The 15,292-nt window shown below is 33.4% G+C and overlaps 1 protein-coding gene across 1 annotated transcript; it reads left to right on the forward strand.

Moving 5' to 3' along the window:
• Window positions 1-4,012: 4,012 nt before the first annotated feature.
• LOC133702649 (uncharacterized) lies at window positions 4,013-7,247 on the forward strand. The gene is made up of 6 exons (XM_062126954.1): window positions 4,013-4,947; window positions 5,077-5,239; window positions 5,421-5,597; window positions 5,692-5,775; window positions 6,327-6,408; window positions 6,523-7,247. The coding sequence occupies exons 1-6, from the start codon at window positions 4,607-4,609 to the stop codon at window positions 6,960-6,962; spliced, it is 1,287 nt and encodes a 428-aa protein (XP_061982938.1). The 5' UTR covers window positions 4,013-4,606; the 3' UTR covers window positions 6,963-7,247.
• The last annotated feature ends 8,045 nt before the right edge of the window (window positions 7,248-15,292 follow it).

Below are 15,292 nucleotides of genomic sequence, written 5' to 3' on the forward strand. Positions count from 1 at the left end.
TATAAAATATTGCAAGTTTGTTCAAAAATATTCTTTATTATAATAAAAAATGTTGAAAATGTGCATTTTTATGAAGCTTTAAACTTATATATATATATGCACACCATTCAATTCTTTGTTCTTTTTAAATTTAAATATTTTTGCTAGCATTCAAATACATTTATAGAAACACTAGATCAATATAAACGGATAGTTTTTAAAATAATTTCTAATAATAATAATTTAAAAACCTTTCTTTTATTTTTTTTTTTTTTTAAAAGCATAAATTTTGATTTTGTGAAATATATAGTGCACAAAAATGAAGAAGAAGCAACTTGATGTAATGACAAGCTAATTTTATGACTTGATCAAAAGCACAAGGCATTCAATCACACGAAAAGAGTTGCCGACGAAAAAATATTTTCTTCATATTAATTGCAAGAACTCCACGAAAAGTGGTCGGTGAGGTGAGATGTCATTATCAGCATAGTCTGACCCCATATATAACATCAAATTTGGCAGGATCGCCTCCTCAACCATTTTGTGGAGTTCATTGAATATTTTAGATTAATATGCAAAATATAATACACCCTCCAATCAGATTTTTTTTAAAGATTAATATGGTTGTTCGGTTAGCTTGCGCATATATCAATTAATTTTACGAGTTCTGAAATTAATGATCATATAAGTTTTTAATGATCCTGAAGTTTACGAGACTCGAACTTGTAATTTGTAAAATTTAAACTTAAGACCTGACTAATTAAACTATTTACCTCTCACAATTGCTCCAATCAGATTTTGTTTAATGAAGTGAAATCTCTCGCTAATCCGAGTCTTAAACAGATTGGATTTTATAAAAGAAAAGTTTTTTTTTTTCTTGCTTTCCTAAGCTAGATCTTCGGTATTAGACCCGTCCTAGTTCAATACATCAACTTTGTGACCTCTCCATTTAAGACTTGATTAGAATGGGATTAGTAAAATTTCCTTGAAATTCCTTGTATTAAACATTTTATTTTAAAAAGCTTGGTTTGATATTAGTCAACCAACCCACATGATTTTTTATTTAAACATTGTACCGAATCAAAATTCAATTTCTAATTTTTCTTCTGAATCGAAGAAAAATCTTATATATATTGAATATGTAGATTTAAAAAATGAAGAAGTTGAAATTTCAATAGTGAATCAATTCAATTCACACACATCCATCTCGGCCAAAATTGTATCTTTGAATGTGTACTCAGGTGACTTGATTGGATTATTGAATTGAGAATCACTAGAGCCTTTCGAGGCCAGTGCACGCAGCAGCCATTAGGAATGTTTTGCACCATAAACCAACGCATCAAAAAGATTTTCATATACAAACTTTCATTTCTCGAAGATAAGATAATGATGGACAAGATAAATAATTTTTTAATTAAATCCAGCATGATTCAAATCCTGAAATAAAAATTGAGCGAGTTAACCCATGTTAATTAAAAATATTATCGTTTTAATTTTTTAAGAGTAAAAATACCATTATTTGAAGAGGTATTAGAATAAAGTTTTGATTTGGCTGTAGATTCATCTGCCGAATCAATCGAATCAAACAAATTTAATTTTTGGTCGAAGATTGATTTGATAATCAACCGAGTCGAACCATGTAAACTCTAAATTTGAATTTTCTAAAGATTCAGTTCCGTATCAGCATGCCTGCCGAGTCATGCTGTATTTAATAAACATACCTTTCGAAGTGGTAGTCGTGATTCTTGATCATGCCCTCGGCCACCGCCATTCAGGCAACCTTCTTTTTCATATTTTATGTCCATTTTCTGAAAGTCAGAACGATTACAAGCAAGCCATGTCAATTCTCCAATGGAGGCTAAGGATCCATTCACACACAGCGTTGACATCTTTTGCTGAGAGCTTGTGAGGCATGTCTGTCACTAGAAAGAAGCCACGCCTCCCTTTTTCCCTTTAAGAAATGCATGAAAAGGACTCTTAGGAGCATGAGGAAATCCTGACTCGCCGTGTTTTTATTTCTCAATTATGTACAACAGAAACTACGTTGCTCGCTCGAATACAAGTGTTAAAACTCCACTATGAAGGAGCACTACAGCGTCAGACTAGCAGGGCCACAAACTCAAATCTAATTACATGATGTACACATGTAAATTATAAAATATTTTTTTGTTTAAAAATATATTAAAATATATTTTTTGACATCACCGTATTAAATTCATCTTAAAACACTAAAAAATATATTAATTTAATACTTTTTCCTACTAAATACACTTTTAAAATGCAGAAATACAAAAAAAAAAAATTGACTCGGGCGACCCGGTCAAAACCCGATGAAGCAAATACTAGCTTTATCTTACCGATAAGAAGCATTTGCGTTTTTTTATTATTAACGTGGATATCCAGGTCAGCTTGCGTGCACCTCGACTAATCTCACGGGCCTTGAAGTTAACGACCATGTAAACCTTTAGTGGCCCTGAGATTTGTGAAACTCGAACTGATAATATCTAAAGAGCAAACCCAGAACCTAACCAGTTAAATTATATTTTTTAGAATTATTTTTGCGTCCTTTTCTTTTATTATTGTGTATGTTAGTATTTATGAGAGGCACCTAAAGCATTAAAACATATTTAATTGTAGGGATCTAAAAATGAATGTGGATATATATTTTTTAAAATGATTTTTTTATTTAAAAAAAAACAAGGAACATGTTACATTTATTCCAGCTATCTTCATGTTTTCTATTCTAAAATAAGTAATCAAATACTATATTTAAAAACTTAAATTGATGCCCGACTTCTTGACCTTTCACTGTGCTCGAGTTCAAATTATAAATACCCCTGAATGCCAGATTATTTTAACTGACATCCTTAAATTATAAAGTAATGTTTTCAAATTAATTAATATTTAATTAATGTTAAAAGACAAAAAAAATCTCATTAATTACTTAAGTAATTACAAAAAAAACCCTGAAGGAAAAGATTAGAAAACCCATCAACCCAAGATTTTTTTTTATCCCAAATCATACTTATCAGTTTACTATGCATGACTAAAAAGATAATTCTATTATTTTTTGCCAGCTTTGTAATTTTGATTCCAAAGTCAATTAGCGTGCTTTAAAAATGAAAAATATAATTATATTAGTAGACAATTTTTTAATGATTAATATACCATATAAAATAATCAAAATATCCTTTATACAAAAGTAATTGGTTTTTTCAAAGAGAGGACAAAAACTTCATTTCACTATTGCACTGTGTGTCTATATATATTATTTGAGTTTTCTTACACTTTTTTAAAGGATAAAATTAGTCTTTTTCGAGGTTCGTGGCTGTCTCTTCTAATAAATACACTTCATAGGGATCAAACTTATATTCTTATCTTTGCAAGGGTATAACATGCCTTAACAGCTAGAACAATATTTTATTAAACAGTGAATAGTATATTGAGTTTTAATATTTTTGTCTTCAGCTTTATTTATTTATTTATTATGTAATGCATCCATTAAAAATCTATTCCAACAAACACTTTCTTTGATCTATATTAAAAAAATGAGAATTACAAAATGGAAGGATGAATAAAAAAAGATAAATAATAACCGATCCAATTTTCTCTATTAAAAAGATATATAGAAAGAATGAAGTCTATTTCTTTAAATTAGAGAGATTATAATATAATAAGAATATAAAGAATTTTTCCTTTCTTTCATTGTCTTATTATTACCCGGAAACCCTTAAATCTAACCATTTGGATCATCATTTTCTTCGTCAATTTTGCTAAAAAAAACTCAATCAAAACGAAAAAATGATCATAAATATAAACATACAACCTCAATCTTCAATGTTCATAGCATTATTAATCTATCAAAACTCATTAAAACCTTGCCATGTATTTTATAAACAAGAAAAGCCAACCCTAAAACGTGATAAATGAGATAGAAAAAGCCAGACGCGGTTGCTAGAAGTATGACCACTGACCACAGACCATATCTCCCCCATATATAAGAAGACACTCTCCACGCATTCAAACCCTCACACATTACAACATAGCAAGAGAGAAGACAACTGTTGAACAGAGACAAGACACCAATTTTCTATCTCTGTTTCTGTTTATAGGATAGAAGAATTTTATCCACTTGTTGCCATTTATCTCGCAACATTTGCTATTCATCAACCTGTCCAAAAAAAGGGCAAAATGGAAGTGACATTTTGTAACTAATGGTATTATTACAACAACACAGTTTGTGTGGTACCAGGTAGAAAAAAAAAGGAGAGTAAATGTTGGGCCTACAGTAATCTAAATAACATCTCTATCAGCAGCTTATCTTTGAATCCTTATCCCTTTCAAACAACAAGAAGAGAGTTTTTAATTTGTCGTTTCAATTCTCTGACAGTTCCTCTACAAAACCCATATCTTCTTTTGTCTTCTTTTTTTTCTTTAGGGTTGTGGAGGTTGTTTTGCATTGTTTTTTGAGCGGAGGGGTTTGTGTTTTTTTTTTTTTTGAAAACCCTTGAATAATCCTGTGCTTTAAATGTTTATTCTTTTGGATTAAATCGAGGGTTTTTCTTGTTTGTTCTTGATTTTCAAGGGATTAATTTATCTGGGTTGTTTTTGGTTTTATTGGTTAAAGATGGCTTTAGGGTCAGTTTTATTGGAGATTCTGCATAGACCTACAACTGGTCAAGTGTTGAGTGATCTTTTTATTTTTGCGATTCCTTTGTGGGTTGCTGTTGCTATTGGGGTGCTTGTTGGGTGGCTATGGAAGCCTAAATGGGCTAGCAATTTGAGTAGAGAAATGTTGTTGGATGCTAAACAAGGAGGGGAATTTTCAGCAACATCATTGAGTACCATGATTCCTAGTTTGAATATTTTGAAGTTTCAGTTGCCAAGTTGTGTTTTTCGAGCTGCTGATGATGGCGGGATTCAAACGGACTCTTTCTCTGGGCGACGTACCCTCAATTCTAAATGCAGGTTAGTTGGCTGCTGTTTCAAATTTAATGTCTTTATGCAAGATGCTCTTAGCTATGGATTATGATTAGAATTTGTGGGATTTGATTGAATTGGAAAAAAAAACTAAAATGGTTGAATTTAATCGGGCAGTTCATCAAAAATGGAAAAGGAAAAACCAAATCTAGTGGTGGAAGATGATTTGGAGCATTTGTGCAAGCTTGTTGAAGTGAAAGATGGAGGTCCTGCTTGGATTCAAATGATGGATCGTTCTACACCGACTATGAACTATCAAGCTTGGCGTAGAGATCCTGAGGTAGGTTTCCTCTTCTCAAATTGGTGTTGATTTGTGTAATATGTGTAATTGAACTTGTTAATGCAGTCTTGGAAATGAAGTTGTAGTTACCGATGCCAGTTCTTGCTTTATAATGCTGCTCTTTGGTAGACATGTGCAACCCTTGTGATTGAAATGGATTATGTTTTAATGGATTTTCTAGACTGGCCCTCCACAATATCGTACCAGAACTGTTTTTGAGGATGCAACTCCTGAAATGGTGAGGGACTTCTTTTGGGATGATGAATTTCGAGCCAAGTGGGATGACATGCTTGTGCATGCTGAAACTTTGGAGGAGTGCCCTACCAGAGGAACCATGGTGGTCCAGTGGGTGCGCAAGGTGGGAAGAGTGTCCCCTTCGTCACTTGTTTCTATGAAATGTTTTGTTTGTGGTGGTTTTTTTACTGAATTTATTGTTTTTTTTTTGGGTTCAGTTTCCCTTCTTTTGTAGTGACAGAGAATACATCATAGGCCGTCGAATTTGGGAGTCTGGTCGATTGTACTATTGTGTTACAAAGGTATGAGAAAGATTGGACGAATGAGTTGTATATTCTATTTTTCCTTTTATTGTACTTGTAGAGAGACAACTTGATTATATACATCTGCTGAGCAATGTATATCATGAAACAAGGGGATAATGAGTTCCATTTAGGGGAGATCTTATGATGTTGAATTATCAGTCTTATGTAGAATTACTCAGATGTCATATGAATATCAAACTTGATTACCTAGTCTTAGAAGTATGATATTCACGCTACTCTTGGTTTTGAATTTTAAAAGACATGCCTGGAGCAGCAATAGTTGGTTATTAAGCGAAGGGCAAGTTTCTAGTTCTTACCGTGTGAGTTAATTGCTGAAGGCACCAGTGAACCTCATCCCACTGTAATGGAAGACAAACCTGGTTGTGTCTGCTCAAGTCGTGAGCACAAATTAACTGTCCTCTTGTTGCTAGTCTTACTTTCTGTGTGGGGTATTCATGTTTCCATTGGGATGAAAGTGTAATTAGTATTTGATCATATTAGACAGTTACCTCTCCTAGAAACTTATTAGCATGTCTCTTATGTTCTAGGGAGTTCCTTGCTCCTCTGTGCCAAGGCGTAACAAACCAAGGCGTGTTGATCTGTACTATTCAAGCTGGTGCATTCGTGCAGGTAACTTATACTCTCATTTTTCTAAGTTATACACATTTTGTACATTTCTCTTTATAAGAGTTGCCTAGCATGTTCCTTGTGTGATTGAGATGTCTATCTGTTGGAATGAACTAGTTGAATCAAAGAGAGGGGATGGTGAGCTGACTGCCTGTGAGGTGATGCTGTTCCACCATGAGGACATGGGTATTCCTTGGGAAATTGCCAAGCTTGGAGTTCGGCAAGGTATGTGGGGAGCTGTAAAGAAGTTGGAGCCTGGTTTACGTGCATATCAGAAACATAGAGCATCTGCCGCACCACTTTCACGAAGTGCTTTCATGGCTCAGATCAACACCAAAGTGAGTGCAGACTACCTGAGATCTTTGGAGACCAGCATTAGTGATTCATCAGAGATTGAAATTCGAGAAACATCTGAGAAACCTGCTGGGCATAATGTGCCTAAGTTTTTAGTCATTGGTGGGGCTGTCGCTCTTGCTTGTACTCTTGAGCGGGGACTCTTAACTAAGGCTCTTATATTTGGAGTGGCTAGAAAGTTTGCAATTAGAAGGAGGTCATGATACCGGATTTTTTTTTCTTCCTTCATTCTGAAGGCACTGGACGAAGTTGACTGCTCATGCAGTGAAGTGAGAAATAGTCCATTGTTGATCTCCATGCCCCTTTTAGAAGGAATAGAGGCTTCCATTTTTTTTTTCCGCAGTTGAGCTAAGCGCAGCTTCGAGGACAGAAAAGGCGAAAAGTTCTTGTAATTGTTGTATTCACAAATTTTAGCAAATTGATGTCATTAAATGATACAAGCTGCAGAAATAACAGGAGTTCAAGGTTCTTTTCTTGTTCATTTAAAATGCCTGAATTAATTTTTTTTTTTGTCTTTTGCTTGATAATTTAGGGCACAAAAGACCCCACTTGGGAAATTGAGAGAGAAATTTGAGCTGAGCTGATAATCCATTCAAGTAGCCACCTTCTGCTAATAGAACTTGGTTAAAGCAGAAGTTTTGCTAATAACCAGGCCAAAGACGACCTCCTGCATGTCTACTCGTTAACTTTCCAGAGATTATTATAGTTGTTATTGCATGATGGAAGCTGGAGAAGTCTTTCTTCTTGACGGATTGGGATATTTCTCCCCTTCTCCCAGAATTCAACAAATATGGAGGTTCTTGGCAAGTCTTACGAGTGAAACAGTCAAAGGCAGAACAGAAGGCAATTTTCTGAAAAACACTAGACAACAAAAACCTGCCTCAGCTGCCTAGACATTTTTAGTGCTTGACCAAAATGAGTTCTCACCCATCCGTCTCATTTTTGAAGAAACAGACATTTTAAACAATACCCTTTCGTTTAAAGACAACAGAGTGAATGGCTTTCCTACTTGTTCGAGATTCTCTCATCAGAATTGATTTAAGCCTTTGGAGAGAAAAGGGTGGTTGTGGATGCATATTATATAGCATATAGACCATTTATAGTCAGATCACCTTTTGATAGTTCAAAGGATTCTTGGGTGAAAAGTAACAGGCAAGAGTTCTGTCATGTTAAAGTAATTCAGATCAAACATAAAAAGAAGTTAGAATTCTCAATGATATGTTTATTATGAGTGTTTAAGTTAACTTAAATACAAATGAATTATATATAGATTAAACTGAAAATACTATTCTACCTTTAATCAATAAAACTAGATAAATATTACTTAACATCTCCCCTCAAACTCACGATGCGGCATCTACAAGCATCGAGAGTTTGCCAACTAGAAAACAAAAACGAGATATGAAATGCGTCTTGATAAAGAAATCTGCAATCTGCAAGGAAGAATGAACAAAAGGCAAAGTAATGGTGCCATGCTTGAGATGATGACGAGTAAGATGACAATCGATCTCAATGTGCTTAGTTCGCTCATAAAAACCGAGTTGTGAGCAATCTGAATAGAACTCTGGTTGTCACAATTCATAGGAGTAGGATGAGAAAAGAAAACTCTCATATCAGTAAGTAAACAACGTAACCAAACAATCTTTTTGGTAGTAGATGCCATGACAGAAGCTGAAGGAAAGTCGAAATACCAAATTTTGCAGAAGCGGAAGACAAAATATCACTCCAAAATTTTTTATTTTTCTTGCAGAAACTTAATTCAAATACCAAATTGCAGAAGCTGAAGAGAAGACGAAATACCAAAACAATTACAGAGACAGAACAGAAATACCAAATTGCAGAAGCTGATACCAAATTGCAAAAACTGAAGAGAAGACGAAATACCAAAACAATTGCAGAGACAGAACAGAAATACCAAATTGCAAAAACTGATACCAAATTGCAGAAACTGAAGAGAAGACGAAATACCAAAACAATTGCAGAGACAGAACAGAAATACCAAATTGTAGAAGCTGATACCAAATTGCAGAAGCTGAAGGACAGTCCAAATACTAGATTTTGCAGAAGCGGAAGATAAAATATCACTCCAATTTTTATTTTATTTTTTTTGCAGAAACTTAACTCAAATACCAAATTGCAGAAACTGAAGAGAAGACGAAATACCAAAACAATTGCAGAGATAGAACAAAAATACCAAATTGCAGAAGCTGATACTAAATTGCAGAAACTGAAGAGAAGACGAAATACCAAAACAATTGCAGATGCATAACAGAAATACCAAATTACAGAAGCTGAAGAGAAGACGAAATACCAAAACAATTGCAAAGGCAGAACAGAAATACCAAATTGCAGAAGCTGAAGAATCTAAAATAAAGTTTCAGATATTAATTTTTCAGCTGCAAGCACAAAACTTGATCTTCATCCTCCATCTTTTAATAGGTCAAACAACCTATGTCTGATGTTTTGAAAAATGAATCTGAAGTTAAGCTTCAAAGAAATGCATTGAGCATGCTGAAACATCCTACAGGGAATGAAGTGGATGATGATAACGATTTTGATACGAGCAGTGGTTCTGACATTGGTGAACATGATTTCTATAAGAGCAGCGAGTTCCATAAAATTAATAAGCCAAGGGTTCGATCAACTAGGCTTTGATACCATGTTAAAATAATTCAGATCAAACATAAAAGGAGGCTAGAATTCTCAATGATATGTTTATTATGAGTGCTTAAGTTAACCTAAATACAAAGAAATTATATATAGGTTAAACTGAAAATACTATTCTACTCTTAATCAATAAAACTAGATAAATATTACTTAACTAAAAAATGCTTGACCAAAATGAGTTCTCACCCATCCGTCTCATTTTTGAAGAAACAGACATTTTAAACAATACCCTTTCGTTTAAAGACAACAGAGTGAATGGCTTTCCTACTTGTTCGAGATTCTCTCATCAGAATTGATTTAAGCCTTGGAGAGAGAAGGGTGGTTGTGGATGCATATTATATAGCATATAGGCCATTTATAGTCAGATCACCTTTTGATAGTTCAAAGGATTCCGGGGTGAAAAGTAACAGGCAAGAGTTCTGTCATTCTATGGTATGATTCCTCATCAAAGAACCTGTCATGTCTGAACTAGAATTTGGGATGTCAAGCATTCAAAAGCGTCTTCTTCACTGCCATGTTGTTCTTCTTGCCCCATATGATACGATCATTTTCCACTCAGTAGGTGGAGAACTGAACCTTTTGAATTAATGGTAAACAAATATATTCACATTGGGTCAACAATGCTACAATAACTCTGTTTTGATTAGTTGAGGCAAGATTTGCTCACGCATTTCCTTCCATTCCACCAGTTTGACATTTTCCTTTTGTCCCGTAAAAAAGAAAAAAAGTTGCCATTTCCCAGTTCCTCACGATGCAAACTTTGTACTAAGCATACTTTCCACACGGTGATGGATACCAAATCCAGTTGTGAGAGCCAGCAGAAGTCCTCAAATCCAGCCGTATTTGATGATTATTTTAAGCATGTTTATCGACACCCGCAACCACTGGGGCAAGATTGCCTTTTCCCGCGCCTTGGTCTCACTTCCATGCAAGGACCTCATTCTTTACTTTTCAAACTTGACCATGGAGGGCACGTGCAAGAGAATTGCATCTAGGTAGGATTAACTTTGCAAGCACGAAATTGTATTTATATAATAGTTATTAAACTCAGCTTTGCTGTACACGTTGATCCAAAAAACTTGAGATTTAGAATCTGATTTGAGATAAAGACATTAATGGTTAATTTAATGATTAACTCTTGACTTGGTTGAGATGACCAAATTCAACCAAGTAAAATTTTTTCAAAAAGAATAAAAAGATATTATTTTATAGAAAATCATTGACCCAACAATTCATGGATTGACAATGCCTACATCTTCTTTCCAAGTTAGAACTCTGACACAACTATAATTCAAATAATGTTTTAATTTTACCCAGAGATTTTTTGAAAAACACTTTCTTAGAATTTGAACCTCTGGTTTTATGGGATCCATTAATACTTGATGCATGTAAAAAGTAATTTCGAGAAGAGTATTCAGCAAGATTAGTGTTATTTATTACTGTTGTAGTTGAGTTGGATTGGCATTAAAACCCATCTTTATTTCAGATTGAAAACATTGTTCAGAACTCGGAACATGAGATTGTCAAAACAGAAGATCGAGAAGGAGCGGGGCACAATTCTGTAATTCTCAGGCAACAGCTGGGATGAGCGGTTCCTTGGGTAGAAAGCATCCAAAAGCAGCCAAGAGGTGAAGCTAGGCATGGGCTCATTCCTTAATTTTGGATCCCCACATGGAGTCCCTTCCATGGGGGCCAATTCGAAAGCCCATAGGATCTAGAAAAAGCTACTTATAGATTGAAGTGGCCCTCCATTGGCAAATTCCACTAATTGCATTTACAAGCAACAAGGAAAAGGCAAAATTTACTCAATGGAGTGATGGAAGAGGCACGCATGAGGAAGAATTTGCGTACAAAACAAGTTTATTGGACTAAAACAGTTTTAATTGAATGGAGCATTGAATCCTCCTCCTCTTCTCTACTTTGTATATAGTTGTTGCGCTTAATCAAGATAGAGAGATTTATGAGGTCTCATGGACATAATCCATGTAGTGAACTCTCCTGTGAAGGAGGAAACAAATTGTGTCGGTGGTGAAGGCAAAGCTAGAGCTAGCGTTGTTTAAAAGCTAATGCAAAAAACAATTATATGGGCTAACTATTCACCAGACATCTAAAGATTAGAGGCTAACCATGATGGTCTTGATTCATGTTTATAGCATCATAACTAACATGGAAGACATGCCAATTTGGCATTTTTTTTATGCCATGGAGGAATGGCTCATTGGGGTATAGATGTAAGAATAAAGTATGCAGACTGAAATTTGTCCTCAGTGATTATCTGTGTAAGATAATTGCTAGCAAATTATAGCCTTTGTTGTTTGAAGTTGATGGCCAGAATCGAACCTTAAGCCTAGGATTAAGTTGTTAATCTGAATTTAGAATAACCATCCTGCTACTTGAACTTCACAGACGGGCAGATTAGAGCAGCAGCTATATACAGAGGGCAGGAGATCTTGGCTCTGATAAGAGGAACAAGATTGCCGTGATTTGCGAGCATCCAAACAATCATAGATCACAGTATGCTTAGAGAAGTTAATCCAGGATTCATCAATTAAGAAAAAATCAAAATTATTTCAGGAAATTGAGATAAGATCATCAAGAAGAACAAAGAGTATATTAGTCATGAAAAAAATAGACTGGAAATAGATTTTCTCATTACCATCACAGCCTCAGATAGATCAATCAAAGAATAATTCCTATCCTTTTCTTCTCTGTAAATTTCCTACAAATGATCTCAATAGTTAACAATGGTCTCAAAACAGTTGAGCCCATCGAGCTCTAGCGCAAACCTTGTCATCTTCTTCTCTTGTTTCCTAGTTAATGATCTCGAGGAGCTTCCTTGTTGATTCCTGATCAGCTTATCTTCAGCCACCTTACTACTCAAAACCCTCTTGGTATTGCCATCCATGGTTGTAAAAGCAAAAGAAGACTTCACTTTTTGGCTCAAGAATTCATTACACAAAGCATCAAAAGAACTGAACATAGAATTCATATCTCTTCAACAAAATCTTGATCACCCCAAATTAATCTCAAGAAGTAGTAGAGGATCTTTCGAGAGCTAGAGAGCAAGATTTTGTTGGCAATTTGAGGAGGAGCAATGTCAAGAAAAGCTTATATATAGCGGTAAAGAAAGGAAGGAATCTTGATTGCCGTCAAAAACAAGGAAGGTTGTGCGATTCCTTTTATCTCCCAAGATGGTTGTTGTTCCTTGCAGGCTTCAAAGGCGTGGAATAGTTAATGGCGGCTTCTTGTGGAGCCTAGTGGAGATGACCATGAGATGAGACCATGTTCAACGATCAAAAGCCAGCCGCCTGCATGCGTCTTGTCAAACCATGTTTACTTGCTTGGGAATTGGAGATTGCTTAGCTAGCTAGTGCTTGGTCTCCATTCACAAATTTTCTTCTGACCTTACTTGAAAAATATCTCAACATGCCTTGCCACTTTTAACGGTCGAGGATTAGTTTGTTTATTATATGATTATTTCTGTTTTTACATTCCCTCACGTCTTGGGTACGTGACATTTTTTTATTTTCCATGATAACTTGAATTTTTTTTTATCTCAAGCTTAAACCCTTCATTCAATTTAAAAAAAACTTTTAGGATCACGGGCACAGGGTATAAAGCACCTTGTATTTCTAGACTATATAAGTATTTAGAGTATATTTGAAAACGCGGTATAAATCATGTTTTTTTTAATTTTAAAAAATTTTATTTTTTTATTTTTTTAAATAAAAAAATATATTTTCGAATCGTTTTGATGTATTGATGTTAAAAATATTTTTTTAAAAAATAAAAATATTTTATTTTAATATATTTCTAAATAAAATTTATTTTAAATCACCATTTATTCTCTTATTCGAAAACCAGCCTAAGATATACACTGTGTGTTTTTTTTTTAAATAATAATTGGTGCATTTTTTCTTTAAATTGATGATGGTAAGATGATCGTTGTGTGATTGTCGGTCCAGATATTCTTTGCTTTGTTTTTGGAAAGGTTAAATGAACCAAGACAAATGGTGGCATAAATCAGCCGAGTCGGTGGGAGGCAAGAGTTCTTCAGAGAATTAATTAAGAATATTGACTTCAATTCTGTCTCTGGCTCTCTGCTGTTCCAAGACACCAGAGAATATTAAATTAAACATGTAACCATTTATGTAAATAAAATCAATTTGACTAATTGGTGTAATGAATCTCAGACTATATAATATCATATATCAAGAAAATATAATTTATATGGTCCAATAGAGTGATCAGAAAACTGTTTTTTAGGGGGTGAAATATTCAATTATGATGAGCAATAAGAATTAATTAATTACATAATGATTATATATTAATTTAATATTGTTCTGGAAAATAGCAATCTCTATTTCTCTAGTTGTCATCTCTTAAGCATCTTTGGTAAGAATTATTATTTATATCGTTAAGGATTTATACCAACTAAATTTACCAATCACTTTAACAAGAATTAATCCATTGATTTTAGAACTTCAAAGGATAAGTGAATGACGCAATTTCACTTATCCTTTGAAATATATATATATATATATATATATATATATATCAATTGTTTAATTTTAACTTTCAACCTTTATAATTTACTGTTTCCTTCCTGCCACTTGCTTCAAGACCTCGTTGTGTTGGCGGATTTTGTTTAGAGATTTACCATAAAAAATAAAACTTGGGTTAATGGGTAATTTTTTATCTAGAAATATTTTTTTTATGTTGATTCATACGAGTTTAGATTATACCTGACCGATTATTCAGAAATTAATCGAGTTAATTTTACTATATTAATATTTATTTATTTAACTTAAAATTTGATTAGAGTTAAATTATAAATTTATTAAATGAACTTGTAATATTATTCGGTTATGATAGGATAACCTGGTAATTTTCTAGATAGATAGATATGCTTTTATTTTCTTGTTTTTTTTTTTTTCTCAAAGGAGATTATATTTGGTTTTGTCCTCAGATTTTTTTTATTTTCAACAATGTTTGATTTTCTTTCCAAAAATCCAGATTTTTATTTTCAGAACCTGGTCAATCCATTACATGTTTCGTCCTTTTCTTACACTTATTCATATTTCTATCGACAATCTCTTTTATATATATAGCATTTAATTATTACTTTAAAATAGAAAGTCATCTCAGCTTTTGAGCTTTTCCACAATAATGGAGTCTCTCCAATATCATATGGGAAAAAAATAATCTGTTGAGATATTTTTATTTTTAATTTATGAAAGCCAGCTTTGCTTTTGAACTTCCGGTGGCAGCTTCACATCTGTTGCCAATCCAATAGCTTGAAGAAACCTTACAACTTACCGAGTCATGTCAATCTGCCACCATTCCAGGCCATGCTTGCCTGAGTATTCAAAAGTATGTCAAAAATTGACCACCCACGACGGCATTAGAATCTTCATGATGGATGAAGTATTGCGTGCGGTGGTCAATGCAGTGAATGGCTTTGCTCAACTTTTTTTTTTTAATTCTTTTTTCCTCCTTGAAAAGCACGTTGCTTAATAATTGTTTTTAATATTATCCTCTTATTTTGATTAAGTTTCTAATTTATTCTTCTTGATTTTGATTATTTAATTTTTATCTTATTTCTTTTAAATTTGTTTTTGGTTTCACTATTTATTAAAATGTTATTTTTTCTTTTTTCTTCAAATTTAATATTTTTTCCTGATACCTTTTTGTAAAATATAAAAGTTTTTTTTACCCTTAAATCAAACAAAGCTATTTTTTTCTCTTATTCTGTTTTTGTTTAGTATTTAGTTCTCATATTTTTATATTGCTCCTTTTATTTTGGGATTGTTTGTTAAATTATTATTTTTTCAATTTTATTTTTTGATTCTAAGTTGATTAGGAA

Source organism: Populus nigra, chromosome 9, assembly GCF_951802175.1.
Source record: "Populus nigra chromosome 9, ddPopNigr1.1, whole genome shotgun sequence".
NCBI classification, from domain to species: Eukaryota; Viridiplantae; Streptophyta; class Magnoliopsida; order Malpighiales; family Salicaceae; genus Populus; species Populus nigra.